This window comes from Musa acuminata, chromosome BXJ3-1, assembly GCF_036884655.1.
Source record: "Musa acuminata AAA Group cultivar baxijiao chromosome BXJ3-1, Cavendish_Baxijiao_AAA, whole genome shotgun sequence".
NCBI lineage: Eukaryota > Viridiplantae > Streptophyta > Magnoliopsida > Zingiberales > Musaceae > Musa > Musa acuminata.
The window spans coordinates 21757460-21781488 of NC_088349.1; the positions used below are offsets into that span (position 1 = coordinate 21757460).

At 40.6% G+C, this 24029-nt stretch overlaps 3 protein-coding genes, 1 long non-coding RNA gene and 1 other non-coding gene across 7 annotated transcripts; 2 read left to right on the top strand and 3 right to left on the bottom strand.

The window, feature by feature from the left end:
• Positions 1–791: 791 nt before the first annotated feature.
• On the bottom strand, positions 792–2095 carry LOC135629433 (uncharacterized). 2 transcript variants are annotated; one of them, XR_010493224.1, is made up of 2 exons: positions 1824–2095; positions 792–1753 (listed from the first exon to the last, which is right to left on the bottom strand). It is a non-coding gene; the product is annotated as an uncharacterized LOC135629433 (long non-coding RNA). The 2 variants fall into 2 exon arrangements; XR_010493223.1 differs by having other exon boundaries at positions 792–1756.
• Positions 1354–9881, top strand: LOC135629432 (callose synthase 12-like). 2 transcript variants are annotated; one of them, XM_065136774.1, is made up of 3 exons: positions 1354–1734; positions 2321–7810; positions 9595–9881. In XM_065136774.1, exon 2 carries the CDS (start codon positions 2430–2432, stop codon positions 7806–7808), a length of 5379 nt encoding a protein of 1792 aa, XP_064992846.1. In that variant the 5' UTR covers positions 1354–1734; positions 2321–2429; the 3' UTR covers positions 7809–7810; positions 9595–9881. The 2 variants fall into 2 exon arrangements, with proteins under 2 accessions (XP_064992846.1, XP_064992845.1); XM_065136773.1 differs by having other exon boundaries at positions 2346–7810.
• Positions 5434–5514, top strand: LOC135630097 (small nucleolar RNA J33). Its single transcript, XR_010493622.1, has one exon. It is a non-coding gene; the product is annotated as a small nucleolar RNA J33 (small nucleolar RNA).
• Positions 9882–11201: 1320 nt separating the features above from the next.
• On the bottom strand, positions 11202–14221 carry LOC135628236 (protein DEHYDRATION-INDUCED 19-like). The gene is made up of 5 exons (XM_065134819.1): positions 13957–14221; positions 13671–13831; positions 12649–12726; positions 12282–12559; positions 11202–11524 (listed from the first exon to the last, which is right to left on the bottom strand). The coding sequence occupies exons 1-5, from the start codon at positions 14036–14038 to the stop codon at positions 11413–11415; spliced, it is 711 nt and encodes a 236-aa protein (XP_064990891.1). The 5' UTR covers positions 14039–14221; the 3' UTR covers positions 11202–11412.
• Positions 14222–15638: 1417 nt separating this feature from the next.
• Positions 15639–18838, bottom strand: LOC135628985 (protein NUCLEAR FUSION DEFECTIVE 6, mitochondrial-like). Its single transcript, XM_065136036.1, has 3 exons — positions 18567–18838; positions 18346–18467; positions 15639–15999 (listed from the first exon to the last, which is right to left on the bottom strand). Exons 1-3 carry the CDS (start codon positions 18707–18709, stop codon positions 15992–15994), a joined length of 273 nt encoding a protein of 90 aa, XP_064992108.1. The 5' UTR covers positions 18710–18838; the 3' UTR covers positions 15639–15991.
• Positions 18839–24029: the final 5191 nt, after the last annotated feature.

Sequence of the window (24029 nt, forward strand, 5' to 3'; positions counted from 1 at the left end):
TTCATCCGATTCAACCAATATATATATATATATATATATATATATATATATATAGGCCCTTCCACAGACCCAACGTTGTTGATGTATCTATAAACCCCATATTTATATAATAATAGTAGTGGTGATTTTTATTAAAAAAAACTTTTCTTTTTAGATTTTTCTAGGAAGGTATCTTAGTTTTCAATTTTCATATTTGGTGTCCCTTTCTTCTCTGGTACCTAAATGCCCATCATCACTCTCACCTTTTTCTTTGTATGAATATTATGGATTGTCTTGATAGTCTTCATCCTATTGCTGTTGTTTCTACATTATCATATATGTCTTCACTCAATCATGATCACCTTTAATCTCAACTCCTCAACTTATATTTAATAAAAAATTTAAGAAGATAAAAGACATGCCTCATACTCAGAGAATAAGATGATAGTGAAAGATAGGATTAAGGTGACGATCGACAATGTCCATCCGAAGGAGATGGTAACGATAAGAGGGTATTAAAGAAAAAAAAATCAAATAGAAAAATTAAAACTGAAAAAAAAAATTAAAAAAAATCATCCGAATATTAGACTATATTTAATAAAAATTATTACGTACAAGTACAATTCCAATCATAAGAACAAGCCAAGAGGCTTTTGGCATTACAATCCAACGTATCAGATCTCGGCACATGCCTCACGCCTGCAGTGCTGGTGTGGAACAGTTTTTTAAACCTGGAATCTGAAAATTATTATTATTTTTTACCTTTTGAATATTAATGTGCTAAGTACTAACAATTATCTACAACACGAGTGTCAGGTAAAGGATGACACCAACTATTTCATCAATTTATCCCATAAATGTAACTCAATCATCCAACATGATGGACCACATATATAATATTCTCCCCAACGCATGAGAATATTTTACATGACATGGCTCCATCAGGCCCCTCGGCCCATGTGTCTCTCATAGGGGAAGAGATTTATACGTGGGGCGATTTGACGATACCCGAAAGACTGCGGTCTTCGGCCCCACATACGGGTTCACTGATTGCCACCCGCCACGTGCATGGCACGTGTGAGATAATTTTTCCGCGGCCCACCTCGAGAGTAGTGCTGCAGTCACCACGTGGGACTCGTCCGCTCGTCCATCAACGGTAGCCTCTCGCGGGTCGGATTCAGAAAAGCACAAGCAGCCGTAAGATACTGAAACGACGCCATTACCAAGTCCAAATTAACAACTCACCGTTTCCTACCCATTCGCGTGCCTGGCAGCCACGAGGAAGCCGTGGAATCCACTTACCAAGGTCGACTAGTAGCGCGGGTAGGCGAGACACGTACCCTTCGATCGCCTGACGACAAAGCTCCTCAATTGCCAAACTCGAGAGCACCGCGAAAACCTTTCACACCGCGTCACACCGTTCGCTAGGATCACACGCATCGCCCCCCGCGGGACCCAATGACCTGCTGAGTCAGGATAACGTACGGGGGTCGGCGGGTACGGAATCATCTGGTAGAAGAGACCTCTTCTCATTGCGTCGTCGGAGAAAAGATACACAAAAGAGGGGCTCCGCCCATATCTCACGCCGAGGGTTTCCAACCTCAGCGAAGCCGTCCACGCAAGCTTCATTGCACCCGAAAGCCACCGCTGCCCTTCCTCTCCTCTCGTCACCACATTCCACTCGCCCGTTGCCCCATCGCCGTCACTGGATCGGCAGCAGATTGCCTCCTTCCTCTCGTCTCGCTCTGTTCGCAGGTACATGATCGCTTCCTTTCTACTGTTTGTGCTCTTAGCAAAGTTGTAGAGAAGAGAAAGAGAGAAGAGAACCGTCGAGAGGTACTTGCCTGCTCTTCCTCTTATTATCGTCCTTTCTTCGCCTCTTTTCCTCTTGCTTCCCGGCCAAGCAACAGTCGCCGTTTGTTCCGCGTCGTCCCGTCATTACCTCGTTCCAGAAACCGCCATAGGGGGAGAAGCCGTTGTAACCGCAGAGTAATTTTCTACGCGATAAGCTCCTCCATCGAACGACGCCATGGTTGGTGATTTGGTGAAAATAATTGGGGCGTGAGATTGGCAGCAGAGCGAGTGAGACACACACAAGAGAAAATGAACCTCGTTACACGCGTCCCGCACTTGTTTCCCCAAAATTGTCTCCTTCTCATCCTGCGTCTGGGTCCCACAGAAGTATGTGGCTTGGGAGTTTTCGACTCACGAGCGCTAAAAAGGAGAATAAGAAAAAGAAAAGAAGAGGAGAGAAGAAGGAAACTTGCATTTTTCACTTAAATCTCTCTATTTTACATGTCAGCTGACACTTTTGTACGTATTTTATTCCCCCGCTCCGAAGCTACGAGTTTCTCCTCTCTCTACAGCTCAAAAAGATTCGAAAAGGAGAAGAAGACACAGCAGAGCGGGAGAGGGAAAGGTACAGACGTTCGCCCAGATCTGATGCGGCCATGAACCTTCGCCAGCGCCCCACCCGGACCGGCCCGGGCGCCGTCTATGGCCCCGGCCCGACGGCGCCGCCTCGCAACATGGTTGGACCGCCCGGTGCCGGCGGCCCGGGGGAGGATGTCTACAACATCATCCCCATCCACAACCTCCTCGCCGACCACCCCTGCCTCCGCTTCCCCGAGGTTCGCGCCGCCATGGATGCCCTCCGCGACATGGTCGGGATCCCGACGCCGCTCTTCGTCCCTTGGCATTCCGGCCTCGACCTCCTCGACTGGCTTGGTATCTCCTTCGGCTTCCAACGAGACAACGTCCGCAACCAGCGGGAACACCTCGTCCTCCTCCTCGCCAACGCGCAGATGCGCCTCCAGCCCCCGCCGGACAACGCGGACGTCCTCGACCCCTCCGTCGTCCGCCATGTCCGCAAGAAGCTCCTCCACAACTACACCACCTGGTGCACCTTTCTCGGCCGCAAGCCCCACGTATCTCTCCCCGACTCCGGCCTCCGCCGCGCCAGTCCGGACCCCCGCCGCGAGCTCCTCTACGTTTCCCTCTACCTCCTCGTCTGGGGCGAGGCCGCCAACCTCCGCTTCCTCCCCGAGTGCCTCTCCTACATCTTCCACAACATGGCCATGGACCTCAACCGCGTCCTCGAGGGCTACATTGATGACGCCACGGGGCAGCGCGCCCTACCCGTCACCTCCGGCGAGAACGGCTTTCTCACCCGCGTCGTCACCCCGATCTACCTGACCATCCAGGGCGAGGTCGAGGCCAGCCGCAATGGCACCGCCCCCAACTCCGCCTGGCGCAACTATGACGACATCAACGAGTACTTCTGGAGCAACCATTGCTTCGAGCGCCTCCGCTGGCCCCTTGACCGGTCCAAGGACTTCTTCCTGACGCCGCCCAACAAGAACCGCATTGGGAAGACGGGCTTCGTGGAGCAGCGCTCCTTTTGGAACCTCTTCCGCAGCTTCGACCGCTTGTGGGTCATGCTCATTCTCTTCCTACAGGCGGCCATCATCGTGGCATGGCGTGGGGAGACATACCCGTGGCAGAATCTCCAGACCCGCGATGACCAGGTCCGGGTCTTGACCATCTTCATCACCTGGGCTGGCCTCCGGTTGCTCCAGTCCATCCTTGACGCCGGCACCCAGTACAGCCTCGTGTCATCCGAGACCAAGCTGCTCGGGGTTCGCATGGTGCTCAAGAGCCTCGTCGCCATCACGTGGACGGTTGCATTCTCGGTTCTCTACTCCCAGATATGGGAGCAGAGGAACCGTGACAGGCGGTGGTCACAGGCCGCAAACCAGCAGCTGGTGAACTTTCTCGAGGCGGCTGCTGTATTCATCCTCCCAGAGCTGCTCGCCATCATCCTCTTCATCCTGCCCTGGCTCCGGAACTTCCTCGAGAAGACCAATTGGAGAATCTTCTACATGCTCACTTGGTGGTTCCAGAGCCGAATATTCATCGGTAGAGGGCTCAGGGAGGGCTTGTTGGACAACCTCAAGTATGCCATCTTCTGGATTGCACTCCTTTCTGCCAAGTTCTCCTTCAGTTACTTCCTCCAGATCAAGCCGATGGTTGCCCCTACCAAGGCTATGCTCGAACTTCGAAACATTGAGTATGAGTGGCATGAGTTCTTTTCTCGCACCAACAGGTTCGGCGTGGTTATCTTGTGGCTTCCTGTCATCCTGATCTATCTGATGGATATCCAGATTTGGTACTCAATCTTCTCTTCATTTGTTGGTGCGCTAGTGGGCCTGTTCTCGCACCTGGGTGAGATTCGTGATGTCCAGCAGTTGAGACTGAGGTTCCAGTTCTTTGCTAGTGCAATGAAGTTCAATCTGATGCCAGAGGAGCAACTAACCGAGGAACATGACTCGCTGAGGAGTAAATTCAGAGATGCTGTCAACCGGCTAAAGCTGAGGTATGGCTTGGGGCGCCCATACAAGAAGATTGAATCGAATCAGGTTGGTCCCAGCAGGTTTGCATTGATATGGAATGAGATAATTCAAACGTTCAGGGAGGAGGATATTTTAAGTGACCGCGAAGTAGAGCTTCTTGAGCTGCCACCCTATACATGGAAGATCCGGGTGATTAGGTGGCCATGCATTTTACTCTGCAATGAGCTGTTGCTTGCTCTCAGCCAGGTAAACGAATACAAGGCTAATGACAGAAAACACTGGAGAATGATTTGCAAGAATGAATACAGGCGATGTGCAGTAATCGAGGTATATGACAGCATCAAGTCCTTGCTTCTGGATATCATCAATAAAGGAACCGAAGAGCATTCCATTGTTGCCCGGGTATATGAGGAGTTTGATAATTGGATTAGGGTGGAGAAGTTTTCGGTGGAATATAATATGTTCATTCTGCAGAGTATATATGATAAACTGGTTATCCTCCTGGGCACATTGGTCAAGCCAAACAAGGACAGGAACAAAGTGGTCCACACATTGCAGACCCTCTATGACATTGTTACCCGTGACTTCCCCAATAACAAGAAGAGCATCAAGCAACTTAAAGAAGCAGGGTTGGCACCGAGGGGATCAAGTGATCTGCTCTTTGAGAATGCCATTGAATTGCCCAATGCAGACAATGAGAACTTCTACAGGCAGGTAAGACGGCTGCACACAATTCTTACATCGAAAGATTCAATGAACAATGTACCGAAAAATCTGGAGGCCCGAAGGCGTATTGCTTTCTTCAGCAACTCATTGTTCATGAACATGCCCAGAGCTCCCAAGGTGGAAAAGATGAGGGCCTTTAGTGTCTTGACTCCATATTACAATGAGGAAGTTCTGTACAGCAAGGAGCAGCTTCACTCAGAAAATGAAGATGGCATCTCTATCATATTCTATCTGCAGAAGATTTATGAAGATGACTGGGCAAACTTTTTGGAACGTATGCATAGAGAAGGCATGGTTGATGAGGAAGAGCTATGGAACAAACGGTCGAGAGATCTTCGCCTTTGGGCCTCATATAGGGGTCAGACACTGTCACGCACGGTGAGAGGAATGATGTACTATTACAGGGCTCTCAAAATGCTTACCTTTCTTGATAATGCTTCTGAGATTGACATCAGCGATGGTTCAAGGGAGCTAGCTTCTGTTGGTTTGTCAAGGAGACGAATAAATGATATAGATGGCTTGGAAGATGGGGGCAAGTCACTATCACGAGACCGTAACAGAGCTAGCAGTGGTATCAGCTTGTTGTTTAAAGGCCATGAACATGGGACTGCCATGATGAAGTACACTTATGTGCTGGCCTGCCAGATTTATGGAAACCAGAAAGCCAAGAATGATGCACGTGCCAGTGATATTTTGTATCTAATGAAGAACAATGAAGCCCTTCGTGTGGCTTATGTTGATGAAAAGAAGTCCGGGAGGGATGAAGTGGAATATTACTCTGTTCTTGTGAGATATGATCAGCAACTGGAGAAAGAGGTAGAGATATACCGGGTCCGTTTGCCAGGGCCACTGAAGCTTGGAGAAGGCAAACCAGAGAACCAGAACCATGCCCTCATCTTCACAAGGGGTGATGCAGTGCAGACTATTGACATGAATCAAGACAATTATTTTGAAGAGGCCCTCAAAATGCGCAACCTGTTAGAGGAGTACTCCTATAATTATGGTGCTCGAAAACCAACAATCTTGGGAGTTCGTGAACATGTTTTTACTGGTTCAGTGTCCTCCCTCGCATGGTTCATGTCTGCACAGGAGACAAGCTTTGTCACACTTGGACAACGGGTTTTGGCAAATCCTTTGAAGGTCCGAATGCACTATGGCCATCCTGATGTCTTTGATCGCCTTTGGTTTCTGAGCCGAGGTGGCATTAGTAAGGCATCCAGAGTCATCAATATCAGTGAGGACATATTTGCAGGCTTTAATTGCACGCTTCGTGGTGGCAATGTCACCCACCATGAATACATCCAGGTGGGGAAAGGACGGGATGTAGGCCTGAATCAGATATCTATGTTTGAAGCCAAGGTTGCTAGTGGCAATGGTGAACAGACCTTAAGCAGAGATGTTTATAGGTTGGGTCATAGGTTGGATTTCTTCCGAATGCTCTCCTTCTTTTACACAACTGTGGGCTTCTACTTTAACACCATGATGGTGGTGCTGACTGTTTATGCATATATTTGGGGACATGTTTATCTGGCACTTAGTGGTCTAGAAAGTTCCATCAAAAACATTGCTGACTCTACTGACAATGCAGCTCTGGGTACTGTTATCAACCAGCAGTTCATTATCCAGCTTGGCCTTTTCACTGCCTTGCCAATGGTTATTGAAAACTCTATTGAGCATGGCTTTCTTCCTGCGATTTGGGATTTCTTGACAATGCAGCTCCAGCTTGCATCGATGTTCTATACCTTCTCCTTGGGAACTAAGGCCCATTATTATGGGCGCACAATCCTCCATGGCGGTGCAAAATATAGAGCAACAGGACGTGGTTTTGTGGTTGAACACAAGAAATTTGCAGAGAATTATAGACTGTTTTCACGTAGCCACTTCATAAAAGCAATAGAGATTGGCGTGATATTGACTGTGTATGCTTCCTACAGTCCTCTTGCGAAGAATACTTTTGTTTACGTAGTAATGACAATCTCTAGCTGGTTTCTGGTGGTATCATGGATCATGGCTCCCTTTGCATTCAACCCATCTGGTTTTGATTGGTTAAAAACTGTCTATGACTTTGATGATTTCATGACCTGGATTTGGTATCCTAGTTATATTTCTGCTACATCTGACCTGTCCTGGGAGAAATGGTGGAATGAAGAAAATGATCATCTTCGGACAACTGGCCTCTGGGGAAAGCTATTGGAGATCATATTAGATCTCCGGTATTTCTTATTCCAATATGGGATTGTGTACCAGCTAAAAATTGCTGATGGGAGCCACAGTGTTGCTGTGTACCTACTTTCTTGGATATGTATTGTTGCAGCTGTAGGGATTTTTGTCTATGTGAATTATGCTCGAGACAAGTATGCTGCAAAGGAACACATAACATATCGAGCCATCCAGTCCTTCATAATAATCTTCGTGATATTTGTGACCGTTCTATTACTGGAGGTTACTTCCTTTGAGATTGTTGATATCTTTACAAGCCTGTTGGCATTTATTCCAACTGGTTGGGGTTTAATTTCGATTGCTCAAGTGATCAAACCATTCATTGAATCCACTGTGCTATGGGAAACTGTGGTTGCCGTGGCTCGGCTCTATGACATAATGTTTGGATTGGTTGTAATGGCTCCAGTGGCATTTTTGTCCTGGATGCCTGGGTTCCAGGAAATGCAGACAAGGATTCTCTTCAATGAAGCATTCAGTCGAGGTCTCCAGATATCGCGTATTCTCACTGGGAAAAAATCTGAAACCATTTAGAGGTATGTCTTTCATATAATTCATCATGTTATACATTACTTTGAGCTGTTGCATCTTACTTTTCTATGATGCATATGTCTGAATGTGTATAGATATGATTCTTTGATGGAATTCTATAATTGACATTGAGTCTTCCCCGAGTGCTTTCTGCAAATTGGTTGGTTGCCTTAATTTATGTATTTCTCTGATATAAGAACTTAGGCACATTTTATACCTAGAACAAGGCAAAAAACTTTCTGTCTTTTGGTCCAAGTTTTTATTTGACTTGATCAGATGTCTATGTCACTACTCAGTCCACTGAGACTGGGTCTTGACTCTTTCAAGACAAGATTTATATCACTCTGCTGAGTTCTTCAAAGTTTATTTTCAGCAATTCATGGCTGATTCACCAAGTTGAACCAGCTGGCAAAAATATCTTCTGTCGACTCTCTTTTCTTTACTTAAACTATAGAGTTCACCTTGATTACTTTTGTTGCTTCATGATTGTGTACTGTACGGGGCTGTTTCTTGTTGGTAATTATCCAGCCCAACCTGGAAATTTTAAAAATAAATGATTTAACCAGCATGACACCAACTGACAGACACAGGTCCAATTTCTGATTGGTAAATGCTGTCTGGTGCCAACCATACTTGGGAAATTTAGAATCTTGTTCCCAACAATGCAGATCAAATATAGATGATCTCCTCAGGAGAAAAAAAAATCTCTTGGGAGAAACAGAAAACTACAATATTGCTTGCAGTTCAAGTTCATGCAATGGTGGAGCAACTGTCAACTTGGAGGATTCTAAAAGGGGAAACTTCAAAATTTGCTGTAGATCGATGTTTATCTCAAAAGATAAATTAAGCCATGCTGATGATGACAATTTGGTACTTTTTTTATAATAATCATTAAGTTTAACATATTTACACCATATTCACTCTTCAGATTGCTTATCAACCTAGATTGATGGAGCTCCCTTGTGTCACTTTTAGAAAGCGATGTTTGATGTGGTTGCCCACAGGACAAGTATTGTTCTTCTCTGTCATAACTAGCTTAGAGAAGTCAACTGGTGTGCTCCCATGAGAACTTGATATGCACTTTATAGTTGATCAATAATTTGAATTGCAAGTCTTATCTTCCACCTTCATACACAATTTGAGAGCTGAAGGATCATCTTTTTTATGTTGATTGGTTAGGTTCACTCACAATAATTTATTCTAGACCATTTGATGATTACATGCAACGAAGGACATGCAATAAATGAAGTTGGTTGGATCAGATCGTTGGATTAGTCACTCAAGCTAAACTTAGATGCTGCGTTTAGCTGATTATTGAAGTAGTTTCTATTAACTTAGTACTGTTGATGCATCTATCAAGTAATTATTTCTGCATTTGTCAACTTATGAGCTTCAAAAGAACACAACACTTTAGTTTGGCACACTTCAATTTATAGTTGTATTATATCTCTGTTTGCTTGTGTCATGCTCATATGGAACTATGTCTCTCCATATTAATGCCAATGATCAATGTGCTGATGCTTGTAAAACATTCACATGGTTGGAGGATATGTCACATTCCTCTTTGAAATTCTTCACCTAACCAGTTTTATATGAATTTTGTCACTGGATCTCCTTAGATTATGGTATACTGTCGTGCTTATTCGAGCTTGAAGGTGTCAAATTGTTATGAAACATGGTCTCTTACACTAAATTACTTTCATCAACCATTGAAATCACATAAAGCTTCTGGATGATCTTGCAGTCTTGATACATCATTTGTTACTGATATGGAAAGGATTTTTTGCAGGTAAGACTAATAATCAACCTCGGTTTTTGGAGGTATTCGCGTTCTGTATGGCTAGCATTTTCTCTGCTACTTCCTGGCGGGAATACCTATGTCTTAGTAATTTTCTTTGCTTTTGTATCTTCTTGAGTTGGTACTCCTTTGCAAGTCAAATGGTATGTAAGTATCTCATTTTGGAACTTGATTCTCTCTGTTCTATTTAGGTTTTTGGCATAGACTCAGGAAAGTTTGAGATTACTTATAATTTTGAAGTTATGAGTTGGGTGTGTTGATATTTTTAGTATCTCTGACATCCTTAGTTTTAGTAAACCAAGATGCCTGTGTTCTCCAAAGGAACTCAATATCAGCATTCAAAAGAAAAAAACAACAACAAATGAGGTGATCGAGATGATGGTTGTTCAATGTTCAAGAATGTTTGTGTAGTTCGTTTGGGCCTTCCGTGTGAAGCAAAGTGCTTCATGTATGTGAGGAGAGGTGCCTCGATAGATGACCTTAAGCGAAAAAAGCTTCAGCAAGGAGGTTTTGGTGATTAGTCTAGCTTGCAACTCTATTTTATATTGTGAGTTTGTAGATAATAGTAATTATGGATATGATATTTCTAATGCAATTGATTACTTACAAATGTTGAGTTTCTTGAAAGCTGTTGAAACAGGTTGTTGTTGTTGTTTCTGTCTAGTTCAGACTGTTTCTTCATGGTGCCCTTCTTCTTCGACGGACAAAAGGGAGGTGTGAAAGGTATCACCTAAACTCGTCTTCACCAAATCTGTTTAACTTTGGCATAGAGAGAGAGAGAGAGAGAGAGAGAGAGAGAGAGAGAGAGAGCTTATCTAAAAGAAAAAGAGTTAAAATAATGTTTACATCCTTCTCTGTTGATGCAGGATTTGTAATCAAATTAGAGATCCTCGTATCTCTATGTATCTTGTTTTTGCATTTAGTCTTCCTTTTCTTCTCTCCGTTCTCAGAACAATATAATTGCATCATCATCAAGTCTAAGCAAACATGTTATATAAAAGGTCTGATGGATATCTCAAGTATGTCATTCTTCATTTTGCAGATCATGCTGTGGCGGCTCTAATGCTGTGGCGGCTCTAATCAAACAAGAGTAATCACATTGTTAACAGTCTAAAATAAGATTATTAGTTTTGGTCCAATATACGTTTTGATAATCTGAAAACTATATATATATATATATATATATATATATATATATATATATATATATATATATATATATACTGAAGAAATTATTAAAAGTTTAAGTACCAATTGGTACCTACCAACCGATATTTGAAATCATGACCTAAAAAGGTTGGGAGTATAATATAATCGCGGTTTACTAAACTGGTCTTTTTGGCATGTTTCTACGGGTATTTATTGGTCCAACCGTTGATTTAGTATGCAAACCGTCCTAATTGGGTAGTATGCAAACACGTTGATCCGACCATAAGACTACTAACACGGGTCTCATAATAATTGAAATTGTAGTAAGGCTATTCTAATGTTTGTCGTTTAACATAATTCTCTTTAGAGATTCAGTTATGTTTGCAAATACAGTCCTCCAAGCACTAATCATCAAACTCAGTGCATAAGAATAGCATGCACATCTGATGTTTCTGAAATAAGTATGCTGCATCATTACTACGTATAGCATTGTTAAAACTGATTAATACATATGATGCATCATATTCTGCAAAGTGGGCGGTTGCACTGTAAACATAATCTAAGGTAGTTTACATACGCCAAACTTAACCTTGCATCTAAAAGGCAGGAAGATGAAACCAACATGGCCTCCATGTAGCAACAACATGTCCCCCAGCTTTCTTAATCACCAAAAAGAGTGGAGACAAGTAGATCCTGCACAAAATCTGCTCTACCTGTGGCCTGTTTTTGCCTTTGTTCCTTTTGCTCGCATGCCAATGAAGAAGCATTCAAACTGTTATGAAAGAAAGTTTCTCAGATGAGAAATAGGTGCCATTAAGCAATGATGACGAGATCATTTCTCAAAGGAGTTTTTTCATGCGACTACTGAGAACCGCATAGACAGATCAGACATGTCAGAGCATGAATATAATCAGAACATTAAGTCCAATATCCACCCAAGTAGTCGCACATGCAATTATTTTGAAGATCTACTGCAATTTGGTCCTGTTTCCCGTTGATGGTTGGATACATGTGTGTATGCCTTCTAATATGTACAAAGAATCGATGCTCATATAATTGTAACTCATAAACCTAACAGTCCAATGATACGTCTCACCAGTTAAGAAGAACAAGAAGAAACAGATGACAAGGTGTTTGCAGTAATAATACGAATGAGGACAAAGCATTCAGGCAATCAAAGCCACCAATAACAATCCTAAACATCCCTAGACCCTGCATTGGCGGACGAGGGGGGGCCTCATGCATTAACATCAACTGAGCCTCTCATTCGATACGACTCCATTGTTCTTCCAACCAGGTTAGCATGGAAGATGGAATATTCTCACATTCAAATACCAATTATCGCTTACATTTAGCATTAAGCCACTAAGTTGATTATAATATCCAAAATCAAGTCCGAGTTTTACTTTTTGTGATCCTCTTGTTAAATGTCTTAAGCACCAAACATTACCAATTTACAACCTTTTATGCTAAGACCATATATCGGCAGAAATCAATGCTTATTTAAGGAAAAAAAAAACATAAATTACCTTAATTTTGAATAAGGTAAAATTGATTCCTTTTTCCTATAAGAATTCTCATCGGGGGAAGGTTTTGAAGCTTCTTCTGCCCCAGATGTTGGAAAGTTCATCAGAAGTGTCGAAAGAAATGGATCAGCTGCGATATTTGACTCATCGATGTGGTTTGATCCGTAACCAGCACTTCCCGAAAGCACCTGCAAATGAGACTCATACAAATCCCTCCCCAAAAGAGAGAGTGTGTGACCGCTAGGGATCCCAAATCTGCGTAATCTTCGATGTCTTTGCAGGTAATCCTTTGTCAAAGAAAACAAGTGATAAGATCTTTACGATCACATGACAGCATGATTTATAAGTTGTAACACAGTGTAAAGGATATCTTGAATATGTGCCCATGTTGGAAGATGATGTGGTTCAGCATATCTTTTGTAACCTTTATAGTGCAGATAGGGCAAACCTGTCAAAAGAAAACCGAGCAAATATAATTTTCTGGAATAGATGGTGTCATGATTTAGCTCGATGGGATAATTAACTCATTAACTTGATGACCACTAAAATATACGAATAATAGAAGACACATCTAATTCTACGAAAAACTCATTCTCCCTTTGTCTAATTTACACGTATTGCTAGATCTCTCATGTTTGATTATCAAAGAAAGTGGATATTTCATGGCAAGAGAAACTATAAGAGCTTCAAATCTACCACAAAAGAGACAATAATCCCTAGTTTGGAATCTAAAGGATCCGAGACATCTACATGAGAATATAAGCGGGGATTTGTGCAAATAAAGAGAAAGATAAGACTAGCATTCAATTCTACTTATCAAACTTCTTTGGCGATAGTTTATACTCTAGAAATTTCTTTTGAATAAGGTTAGGAAGTTTCCCTAATAGAGGAAGCTTACGATCTTTAGCATCCAAGCCAAGGAAATCCTAAAATCATATTTTCTAGATTATAATTTTTTATTTTAAATTTTAAAATTTATTTATTAATGCTATTACATCCAAGAGCTTAAGCTATCAGATGAGATACAATCTTAATTTATATTTTTTTAATGCTTCCCATAGAGTGTGAGGGCAAACTGCTCAACTCAACACGGAAAATTAATCAAAAAATATTTTTTTTACAAGCGTGATCCCGATAAATTTTGAACAAAGGACCTTTCGTGTCGTGTCGATACAAAATTAAACTTATAATCAATATCATTGCATCTATAAGGTTAAGTTGTTAGATGAGATATGATCTTTATATATATATATATATATATATATATATATATAAAAGCAAAGACAAATAAAAACTAATACTATTAATTTTGGGTGAAAACTCATTTATTTTGACATTTATCATCATATTCATTCCTTAATATCATTAGATAGATAGGGTTTGTATGCTCACAGCGGCTTTGGACTCGAAAGCATGCTCTTCTTCAAGGTGGGAGCACAGCGACGTGATGTCGTGATCCTCGTAGCAGTAGGGGCAGGGGAAATCCGGCCGGACATCCTCCTCCTCCTCCTCCTCCTCCTCCTCCATCTCGAACTCATCGATGCTCAACCGATCTATCAAAATCCAATTTATAGCTCGGCAAACGGTACACAGGCAAAAGGATTCCAATCGAACTATGGAGTTCCACGGGAACAGCAAAGAGAAGGAAGGGCGGACGGAGGAGTGATCGGGGCATGACCTGATTGGAAGCTGTACTGATGCTGAATCGAGTAATGCCTCTTTGCGGCGGCGAGGCGAGAAATCCAGAGATCGGAATCCATCGACCGTGTGCGCCCCCGAGAAATCTCGATGGCGGCGACGTCGGACCTCGAAATCCGACAAAGAGGAGTCGGTTCCTTCTCGTCTCCTCCTGCTAGCTCAAATTTCTTCGATACTAAGACGACGGACTCGCGATCGAGAGAGAGAGAGAAGCGGGCGGGGTGGGGGGGGTTTGGGGTTGGGAAGAGGGAAGACGGAAGAGGAAGATGTCGAGATCGACCTAGAGAGGGGATAAAAAATGGTGGCTCGTTCTCCTCCTTTTGTTTGACCCGACCTCGGTGCTCCACGTGTCCCTAATAGCGGGCAACGGCGCGCCAGTTCTTGGGTGTCATTTGCTTTCGGCACACGTGCACGGTAAAGATGGAATCTTCAAGCTTGATTTTATTTAGTACCTTTCACTCGATCCCCATCCGTATGTTTAAGGATCCACTTCAAGTATGGTGACAAGAATAATTAAGCTACTGAACAAATGGTATATTGACACGTGCATGAGAGGACTAATAAGACTCATTAAGGGTGGATGCTGTGTTTGGCTGTTAGGAAGACAACTTAATTGCGACGGCTTGGTTTACATCCACGTGTCCATCCTTTTCCGAGGAGAAGAAAGCAGTCGGAACCTTCCAAGTCAGCCGAGCTTGACTGGACTTTTTTTATCTCCATCACTTCAATCCACTTTCCCATAAATCATGAAAACATTCTTCAGAGATGTGATGACGCCGCTAATAACGTTAATGCATTTTTGTATGAATGATGCTTTAGAACGAGTGTATTCGAGAAAATAAATATGGTTATAAGTACATGAATATACATGTAGCAAAAGCAAATACTAAACTCAACTTTTGTATTAATAGTCTTTTCTAAAATAAAAAAAAACTGTGTCAGCTATACAATCCTTGACAATTTATCGAAAATCCTGAACCCAAATTCCCACTTCTTCATTTTCTTTACGTAAAAAATAAATAAATAAATAAATTTTTACACCTAACTCACTTAAATTGAAGATTCAAAACACTTTAAAAATTAATTAAATTAAAGATTCAAACAGTCATTGTACAAAAATATATTTAAAACATTAACAATTATAGTATATATAATTTATGAAGATTTAAAATCTCATTCCATATTATTTTCTAATATACTAACTAGTTAGGTAGTAAATTGCTTTATAATATTATTGCAACATCTCTAAGATCAAAACCCACATTCACCACTTATCATTTGCACCCCCCACTTATCCGGTTTAGGTAACCATGAATGAGAGCTAGTATGACAACCAATAATACCCTAAGCACTCTAAACTGGCTGGCCATGTAGAGAATATAAAGAAAGCCTGTCACACGTACAGCCTAGCATACCACTTCAAATAATGGAAACTTGGACTTTTTAAGTGCTGATGATATCAATAGCAAATCTTTTAATCCTTGAATGGAATAAACCAGTCTTTTTAAGTATCATCTTGCCCCAAACCTAACATGCCTTCTACTACAATGCCTATATGTCTAGCTCCAATCGTAAAACTGATTCAGACACGGGAAAAAGGCAATGCAAGTAAATAAAAATTGAGAAAAATGGCTTCAGCAACAGCATGTAACAAAAGCAACAAGCAAAAGAGCAGTTGGGCCTCTTACTACTTTTGCTTCAACCATGAAACAGGTGTGCATTTCTCACTTTGCTCGAGACAGTACAGTAGTAGCCCATCATAAGCTTAACGCAGACAGCCAGCTAATCCATGCCGGTGATGTCTCAACTGTTTAAGAAAACAATCTACATTTCTGTTTCGAGAAATAAGAAAGAAATGGGCAACAGAAACCAATAGTCTCAACAAGCATGGTTTTATTTGTACCATCCACTGGTCTCCAGCAGCTATACCTACAGTAAATTGCTTCCAGAAAACTTTTCATTATCAAGAAATCTGTGGCTCCATGATCAGTGCAGTGTCCTCGAAAATCTACCACTCATCCATCTGCAACACAAGGGCCAAGTATCTAAGATACAACTTCAAATGGTGATCAATCATAATAGTCACAGTAAACAACAAATACCAAAATTTCCTCTATGACAAAACTTCTAGTCAGAAAACATCAGATATAGCATTAATAAACCAAAATGTTAAAGAGGGATGACAGTTTCAATTCAAAGACCTTCCATTATAAGAAATCACAGAGTTTAACAAATGAGAAATCAACAAGTTTGCACATATCAGACACGTATTAACCAGAAAAAATCAAAATATGACACCTTTTAAAACATCAGTCTAAAATACAGCTAGCAAATACAAGATAATAGGTGACTAGCTTCAAATAACACAACTCGTAAGTCCCACGAACAACATAAGCAAAACATAAACATATGGGTTTAACTTAAAATTGATGTTAAACAAAAAAAGGAGGCATTTCTAATGCTTCCAGAATCGTTCAATTATTCTAACATTTCCAGAAACTAAGCTACTAATACTAATGAACTCATCACTAACAACATACCAGCATGACAAATTAGAAAGAAAGAATGACATTCGTTTTATTTTGTGGGTGGAAGCATGCCAACATAATTTTTTATCACACTTTTCACTTTTGAGCTCCACAAAGCTCTAAGAATACATGGAAAATGTGTTGAGACCATACAACATATAAGGGAACAAAGAAAAAATGTACTGGTTCATCTAGCTGAAGTTCACAACACCAATGTGAATCAATTTCTACCATGATTTAACAAGCCACCTCTGTCTCAACATATTAGGAGTTTCATGACCAAAATACTGCATGGATACACTCAATATCATAACACATCAACATTAGCAAGTACTGTAAACACAATATATCATATATCTGTTCATTTTGGTGACATTGTATAAAGAGTGCAAAAGTATAGTGCTTTCCTCACCTAAATGCAAAATGTTCTTGGTATTCTAGTTAATAAAATGAGTCATCTTGTTATCGAAAAGTCAGTAGAAAGTACATGGAGAAATCACATGACAAGCATACATAAACAGGCAGCACCAATGACATAAACTGAAAGCAGTATTTAAGGAAAACAAGGATGTTACTAGTCTGAAGCCCAAGTCACCTAGTCAAGGGAAACAAGAAATATTCAGTGCAAATGGCATTTCAAATAACTGAATAGCAATTTCATGTTTTCATGAAACCACACTACTTCGTTTGAAAATTGTGGTAAGTCACTAACATGGTTATTTAAAGCTGTTGTTCTGAACCGGAGCAATAGTTGCTTAATTCTCTCAAAAATTGCCTTGATAAACATATCAAGTCAATCAGAACATGAATGATATAACCAGATATTTAACCAAGAAAAAGATGAATTTTCATTATGCCAACCTGTATTTTTGAGAAGATCAGATAACTTATTTGCTAGATTGCACCTAGTATTTGTCACACGTCATCATTTCCAGCTGGTTGAATGCAAAAAAAAAATCAGTATTACTTTCGGTTTTACACCAAAATGCAAAAAAGAAATCCAGATCATGACACCAACAAAAAATTATAGTCTGAAGGACAAATATACCAGGGATGAACAAAAAGGGATCTGCTGATGTAAAATACTGTTAGAAGCCCTATACTCTTTTCTGCTGTAGCAGTCTTCACATGGACATTCATATATCTTAATTCTTTGTTAAGGTTATTTCTACACTGTTATCAGTTCACATGGATCCCCACATACCGAAGCCACATTAAGCCTACAGTCAGGCCATGCACCATGTAGATACCCATGGACATCTTAATTTTCAAGTATCTATTGTATCTTGGATGACTTCATTGCTATCACTTTATCTTCTACAAAATCTCTTCATTTTTAATCCTTTAAGTCCATACACAACCATAAATTCCATGGTATACACCATTCATGTGACTTTGTAAATCTCATCCTTATGAACAATAAGAAAGAAGCATCATTAAAAAAGTGAAAAACTAATCGTAAGGTGTAAGTAAAAGAAACCCCTTCTGGGAATCAAAGTGCAGCTCTTAGCACTGTGTTCAACTTAAAGTACAAGAGGCAAGCCTCAAAAGAAGCATTATTAGGTGAAAATCCCTCGAAACTGTGATCAGTCATTTTATTGCTTTCTCTCGAAGACTAAAGGTTTACGTATCTTTTTCAAGTATCTTAATTGCATGCTAAAATCCACGATAAACCTTGATAATATCATGGAAAGAAACGCAACAGCAAGAGCTAAAACACGCAATTTTACATAATTCATTACAAGAAGATCAGAATTAACAGGTCCAAATAAACAAATTGCTGAAAGTAGTTATACGTAACCCATAGAGAAATGCAGTCAAATAAGGGTTTTGGAGTTCACCTTCAGAAAGCCACCCATAACCCCTGCGCGAAACGGCGAGCATTGATGTCATCAGTGCCGACGCCGTGGCACTGTGCATCGGCAGCAGGGACTCCACACAGAAGATCGTCTCAACTGGAGACCTAATAGGTTCTGAAGATGATAAGCGTCATCGACGAAAAAGACGAGGATCGAGAAGGGAACAGATCAAATCAAAGCCAGGCACTTGGAACAACAAATACCTTAAGATACGGGAGGGAGTGGCGGCAGGCCTCAACATCGGAGGCGAGCGTAGAGAAGCGCGCGAGGCTCCGATTCTAGCTGCGGCGGCGCTCCGCAGGGAAGACGAGCGCATGAGCGACCTACGGGCGGCGGCGACGATCATGGCGGTCAAAGCGAGTGGACTACAGTTTAGATCTCGAAACGGGACGGGGAAGGCGGAGCGAGCGGCGAGGGTTTTGGGGGTTCCGCGTGAGAAGTTTGGAAATATCGAATTGTCCTTCAAATTTTATTACCCCTCGTTATTTTTGAATGACAAAATTTGTACTGCTTATATCTATGACAAGAAAAAAAAACAAACAAACAAATATGTTTATGAAAGACACTTAATATATGTTTAATCAGTTATGAAAGTCACTTAATATTTTCGTAATTGATTATAATCACTAAAACGATATTATATAACTTATACTTTTTAATTATGTCTTTATTCTGAATCAATCAAATTAAATTTAAATAATCAAATTCCATAAATGAAAAAAAAAAAGAGTAATATGTGACTCTATCTAATTAGATAATCTATATTAGATATTTGATTAAATTCTAATTATGATTATCGATAAAAGAAAATTTAATTATAATAAAAAATTTTTAGGAGATAATTTTTATGGGAAAGACTCTCCTAATTATCATCTTGAAACATCTGCTCATGCCTATAAAAAGATAGGACTTCATAATAGTGACAAACTAACCAGTGATTAAGATTACAGATCTATTCTCAATCTTTCTTGGTCCTTATTCATCGCTTATAGCGGTCAAACAAAGAATAGAAAGAGAGTAAAAAGCATGTCAAGTTCTCCTTGTAGATCATCATTATTTTTACTTTTGGATTTGACGATAGTATATTTGTAGATCAGATAAAACTTTTCGAATAACAGTGATAGGTATGTATTAAATATTTGATATATTGTTATTTGATTTTAATTTACATTCAACTTTTTCACATGTAGCGATATGAATCATGAATTTTTATGCTTACCATTAGTATCTGAGCCATATATTAAAATCAAATACTTTAAATTGTAAAAGTATTTCAAATTTATTTAGATCTATTTATTAGTATCGTTTACTTGTAAAAAGATATTATTTAATTTTGATTTACGATGGTTAAACGATCCAATTGTGTTGTTTATTTGCTTTTTCTATCTAGTTCATCCTATTGCCTACTTGCAAGCAATTTGAGGCTCCTCATGTTTGACCGATGGTTCACTATCGATAACTTACTATTGGCAACAATATTATTATGGGTGGTAGCCTTCGGTGGTCGCCAACCTAATCGCAAGTAGTAGAAGCGTCATGGGGTGCAACAATCGACGATGATTGCATGCACGACTACCTGTGTATAGTAAGCCTTATGATAGTTACGGCGATTGTAATAGTGTCGCTATGTGCAATGGCTACCTTTGACCGACGGCTATAGCAACACTACTGTGGCATTTGCCAGTTGCTAACGATATCGATTATCATTGAAGGCCACGATACCCAATGGTTGCACAGCGAACTTGAGAGCACAACTGTGTGTTGTAGCAATTGTGGTGGTTGCTAGTTGACATACAACTGTCCGTGGGCACGATAGTATAACGCAACAATGATGTGATTACTAATCGATGCACAACCGTGTGTGGGCGAGATGGCTGCTAGTCATAAGTGTCCTACAAGCTAGTCACGTGAATGATGACATGAGTGACATACTGCATAGTCTTTTGCTCATTATTATTATTGACATTTTCTCACTTTATGATTGTATGTTGCATATATTGTGATATCATGGATCTGTACAATGAGAATCAGATCGTGATACGATCATGATAATGAGATCGACTTGCCTTTAAACACAAACCTTAAATAATCTCGATCATAAGTTACTCGAGAGGGATATCAAGATAACTGGATAGATTGGTGCACTATATATATGTCCATATGATAAAGACAACTTGTCTCATAACTGCTTATGTGGGAACACTACTAATCATAAGTGTCATACAAGCCAATTACGTGAGTGATGACACGTGTGATACGATACACATTCTTTTTGCTTATTATTATTTATTATTATTTTCTTACTTTATCTTACATGTTGCATATATTGTGATATCCATGGATCTATGCACTGAGAATCGGATCGTGATGAGATCACGATAATGAGACCGATTCACCTTTAAACACAAACTTTAAATAATCACAATCATAAGTTACTTAAGAAAGACATCGACATAACCGAATAGACTGGTGTATACCCATCCTTATGATAGAGGCTATTGTTCTCATGGTTGCTCATATGGGGACACCAGGGATACAGTGCAGGTGCTCATTGGAGAATGAGTTCACTGATTAATCCGCTCACAAAATGTTGGATGGTTGTGTCAGGATCAAGTCGACACTAAGAGGGGGGGGGGGGGGGGGGGGGGTGAATTAGTGCAGCGGTAAAAATGTCGGTTTTGAAAACTCATTCGATGAAATTCGATATCCGACAAAACCCATGTAGGAAATAATTTAACTTGAAAGCGTACGGAAGCGTAGTGAAAGTAAAGCAATTTGCAGTAAAGGTAAATTGCACAAAAGAAATGTAAACCAGATTTTTATAGTGCTTCGGTCGTTATGACCTACATCCACTCCCGATTCCTCTTCACTCGAGTTCACCAGCTTCCACTATCGATCTTCCTTCAATGGGCGAAGGACAACTATCCTTTTACACTTTTTCTCCTTTTCACGGGTTTAAGAGACAACCCTTACAAGCCTCTCTTTCTTAGACCTCACTTCTCCCTTTAGATGAACTTCTAAATACTAGGAAGAAGTGATCCTAAATCTTAAGAGAGTTTTCCATTTTTTTTTAAGTTTTCTTTCCCCCTTTTTCAACTTACTTTCGTGCTCAATACTTGCTATTCTATGTAGGAATAGCTGAGGTATCTATAGACCCCAAATTGTTGAATCTCGGATTTTGATGATGAAATCAATTGATGAGTTTGTGATCTAATCTATGTTTTGAGTGACGCAGGACTAGCTTCGATCAAGGAGAGGCAAATTGATTAAAGCAGGAGGAATTAGACATTGGGCCAGAGTGAACATGTTAGAAGATTAGACGTCGGGCTGGAGGATCGGTCGACATATCGGCAGAAGGCTTCGTGTCATGAGTTCAAGCATCGAGCCAAGAAGATCGAATATTGTGCCAAGGAGATCGGATATTGCAGGAAGACAATATGCCGATTGGGCATTATGCCGAAGGAGAGGACGATGCGTCGAAGGATCGGACGAAGTGCCAAATGAACTAATGACATGCCGGACAATATAAGATTCATGCTTGTAATAATTTGTCTAGATCGAGTTAGTTTGGGTCTAATTAAGTTGGTATTGGAGTGAAACAATGCCAACTCAATTAAGGGCCAATTGGGCCTGAATCAGGGCTGAATTGGGCTTATTGTTAGGGTCATTTAGTGTTCTGTAGCAAGGTTTGGCGGTGGTACCGCCCAGACACAATCTTTAAGATTGTGTCAAGCGGTGGTAACGCCAAATTGGGCGATGGTACCGCCCAGACACAATTTTCAAGATTGTGTTAAGCAGTGGTAACGCTATACTGGGCGGTGGTACTGCCTAGACAATCTCCCAGACTATATCAGGTGGTAGTATCGCTAGACTGAGCGGGGGTACCACCCAGTGTCAATATTGTAGGCGGTGGTATCGACCAACATAGGCGGTGTTACTGCCAGGACTCGGGAAACCCATGATAAGATTTTTTTTGGCTCCATTTTTGAAGACATTTGGGGTCTATAAATACCCTAACTATTCTTGCATGGAGCAGTAAGAATGGGTAGAAAGGGGGAAAGAAACATTGATGAAAAAGAGTTGAAAAAGCTTGAAATGTGTTGAGTGTTCCCCTCCACCTCTTAGAGTTTAGAGTTCATTCTAAGAGAGGTGTGAAACTTATAAAGGTTTTCTCCTAAGCTTGTCAAAAGGAGAATAGAGTTGTAAGGGTAGTTGGTCTTCGTCTATTGAAAGAAGACCATTAGTGGATGTTGGTGGCTTCGATGGAAGAGGAATCAGGAGTGGATATAGGTCACGATGACCAAACCACTATAAAACTAGGTTTACATTCCCTTACTGCAAACTGCCTTACTTGCTTATTGCTTTCATTACACTTACATACACTTTCAAAGTTAAACACTTTTCCGATATGTTTTCATCAAACAAGATTTTTGAACCAACGTGGTTTTTATCACATCACTAATCCAACCCCACCGCCCGCCCTATTATTGTTCTTGATCTCATTCTTAATCCTAACACAAATGACTTTAAAATTGGAGCCAAAAAGGTCTCATCCTAAGTTTTCTGAGTCCTAGCGGTACCACCGCTTATGCTGGGCAATACCACCGCCTATAGCATTGACACTAGATGGTACCATCGCCTAGTCTAGCGGTACCATCGCATGGGACACTATGTCTGGGAGGTATCATCGCCTGACATAGTCTCAGAGACTGTGCCACCAACGGTTCCACCTGTTGGGTCACTGTTTGAGCCTTTCACTTAGCCCAACACAGCCCAAACTTAGGATCAATTGGCCCCTAATTGAGTTGGCCCAATTCCAACCCAATTACACTTAAAACCTACTTTGATATAGACAATTATTATAAAGCTAAATCAAATGTTGTCTAGCATGTCATTGGTTTATTGGTGCTTCATTCGAATCTTCGGCGCATCGTCCTCTCTTGTGGCCTATTGCCTAATCGGCCAGTTGACCTCCGTAACTCCGATTTTCTTAGTGTAATTTCCGCTCTTCTTGGCTCGATGCTTGATCCCATGACACGAAGCCTTCTACCGATACGTCGATCGATCCTATGGCTTGACGTCCAATCTTCCGACATATTCTACTCCGGCCCAACATGATTCTTCCTACTTTATTTGTCTTTCCTAATCGAAGCTAATCTTGCATCACTCAAAACACAGATTAGATCACAAATACATCAATTGAAATATGAGATTCAATAATCTCCCCCTTTTTGATGATGACAACTAATTGATGATAGAGTTAACCTTAACTCCCCCTATCAATATGCTATATTGGTATAATCTTGAATTCAAATTGAATTAAAGTCAAAACAAATTTAATTTTGAAATCATTATGAGTCCAAGCAATATGTCATCATAAAATCATACATAATCAAAATATCCAATGCATCATTCCATGCATGATTATCATTATAATTTATAATTATCATTTTAGGCATAATATGTATAATTATCATCATATCTTCTTCCCCTTTGTCATCAACAAAAAGGAGATGTGCAACTAACAAATTTTTAGATATGCAAGCTAGTAAGATAGTAAGTTAGAACATACAAGCTAGCAAGTTTTAGAGATGTGCAAGTTTAGCAATTCTTTGCTTCTTGAGATGGGCAAATTTAAAGATAGGCAAGATAGCACTTTTGCTTCT

Coding starts and splice junctions, on each gene's coding strand:
- LOC135629432 (XM_065136774.1), top strand. CDS start 2,430: ATGAACCTTCGCCAGCGCCCCACCCGGACCGGCCCGGGCGCCGTCTAT.
- LOC135628236 (XM_065134819.1), bottom strand. CDS start 14,038: ATGGATTCCGATCTCTGGATTTCTCGCCTCGCCGCCGCAAAGAGGCAT. Junction 13,832..13,956: donor TCAGTACAGCTTCCAATCAG/GTCATGCCCCGA, acceptor GGATTTTGATAG/ATCGGTTGAGCATCGATGAG. Junction 12,560..12,648: donor AACATGGGCACATATTCAAG/ATATCCTTTACA, acceptor ACAAAGGATTAC/CTGCAAAGACATCGAAGATT.
- LOC135628985 (XM_065136036.1), bottom strand. CDS start 18,709: ATGATCGTCGCCGCCGCCCGTAGGTCGCTCATGCGCTCGTCTTCCCTG. Junction 18,468..18,566: donor ACTCCCTCCCGTATCTTAAG/GTATTTGTTGTT, acceptor AGAACCTATTAG/GTCTCCAGTTGAGACGATCT.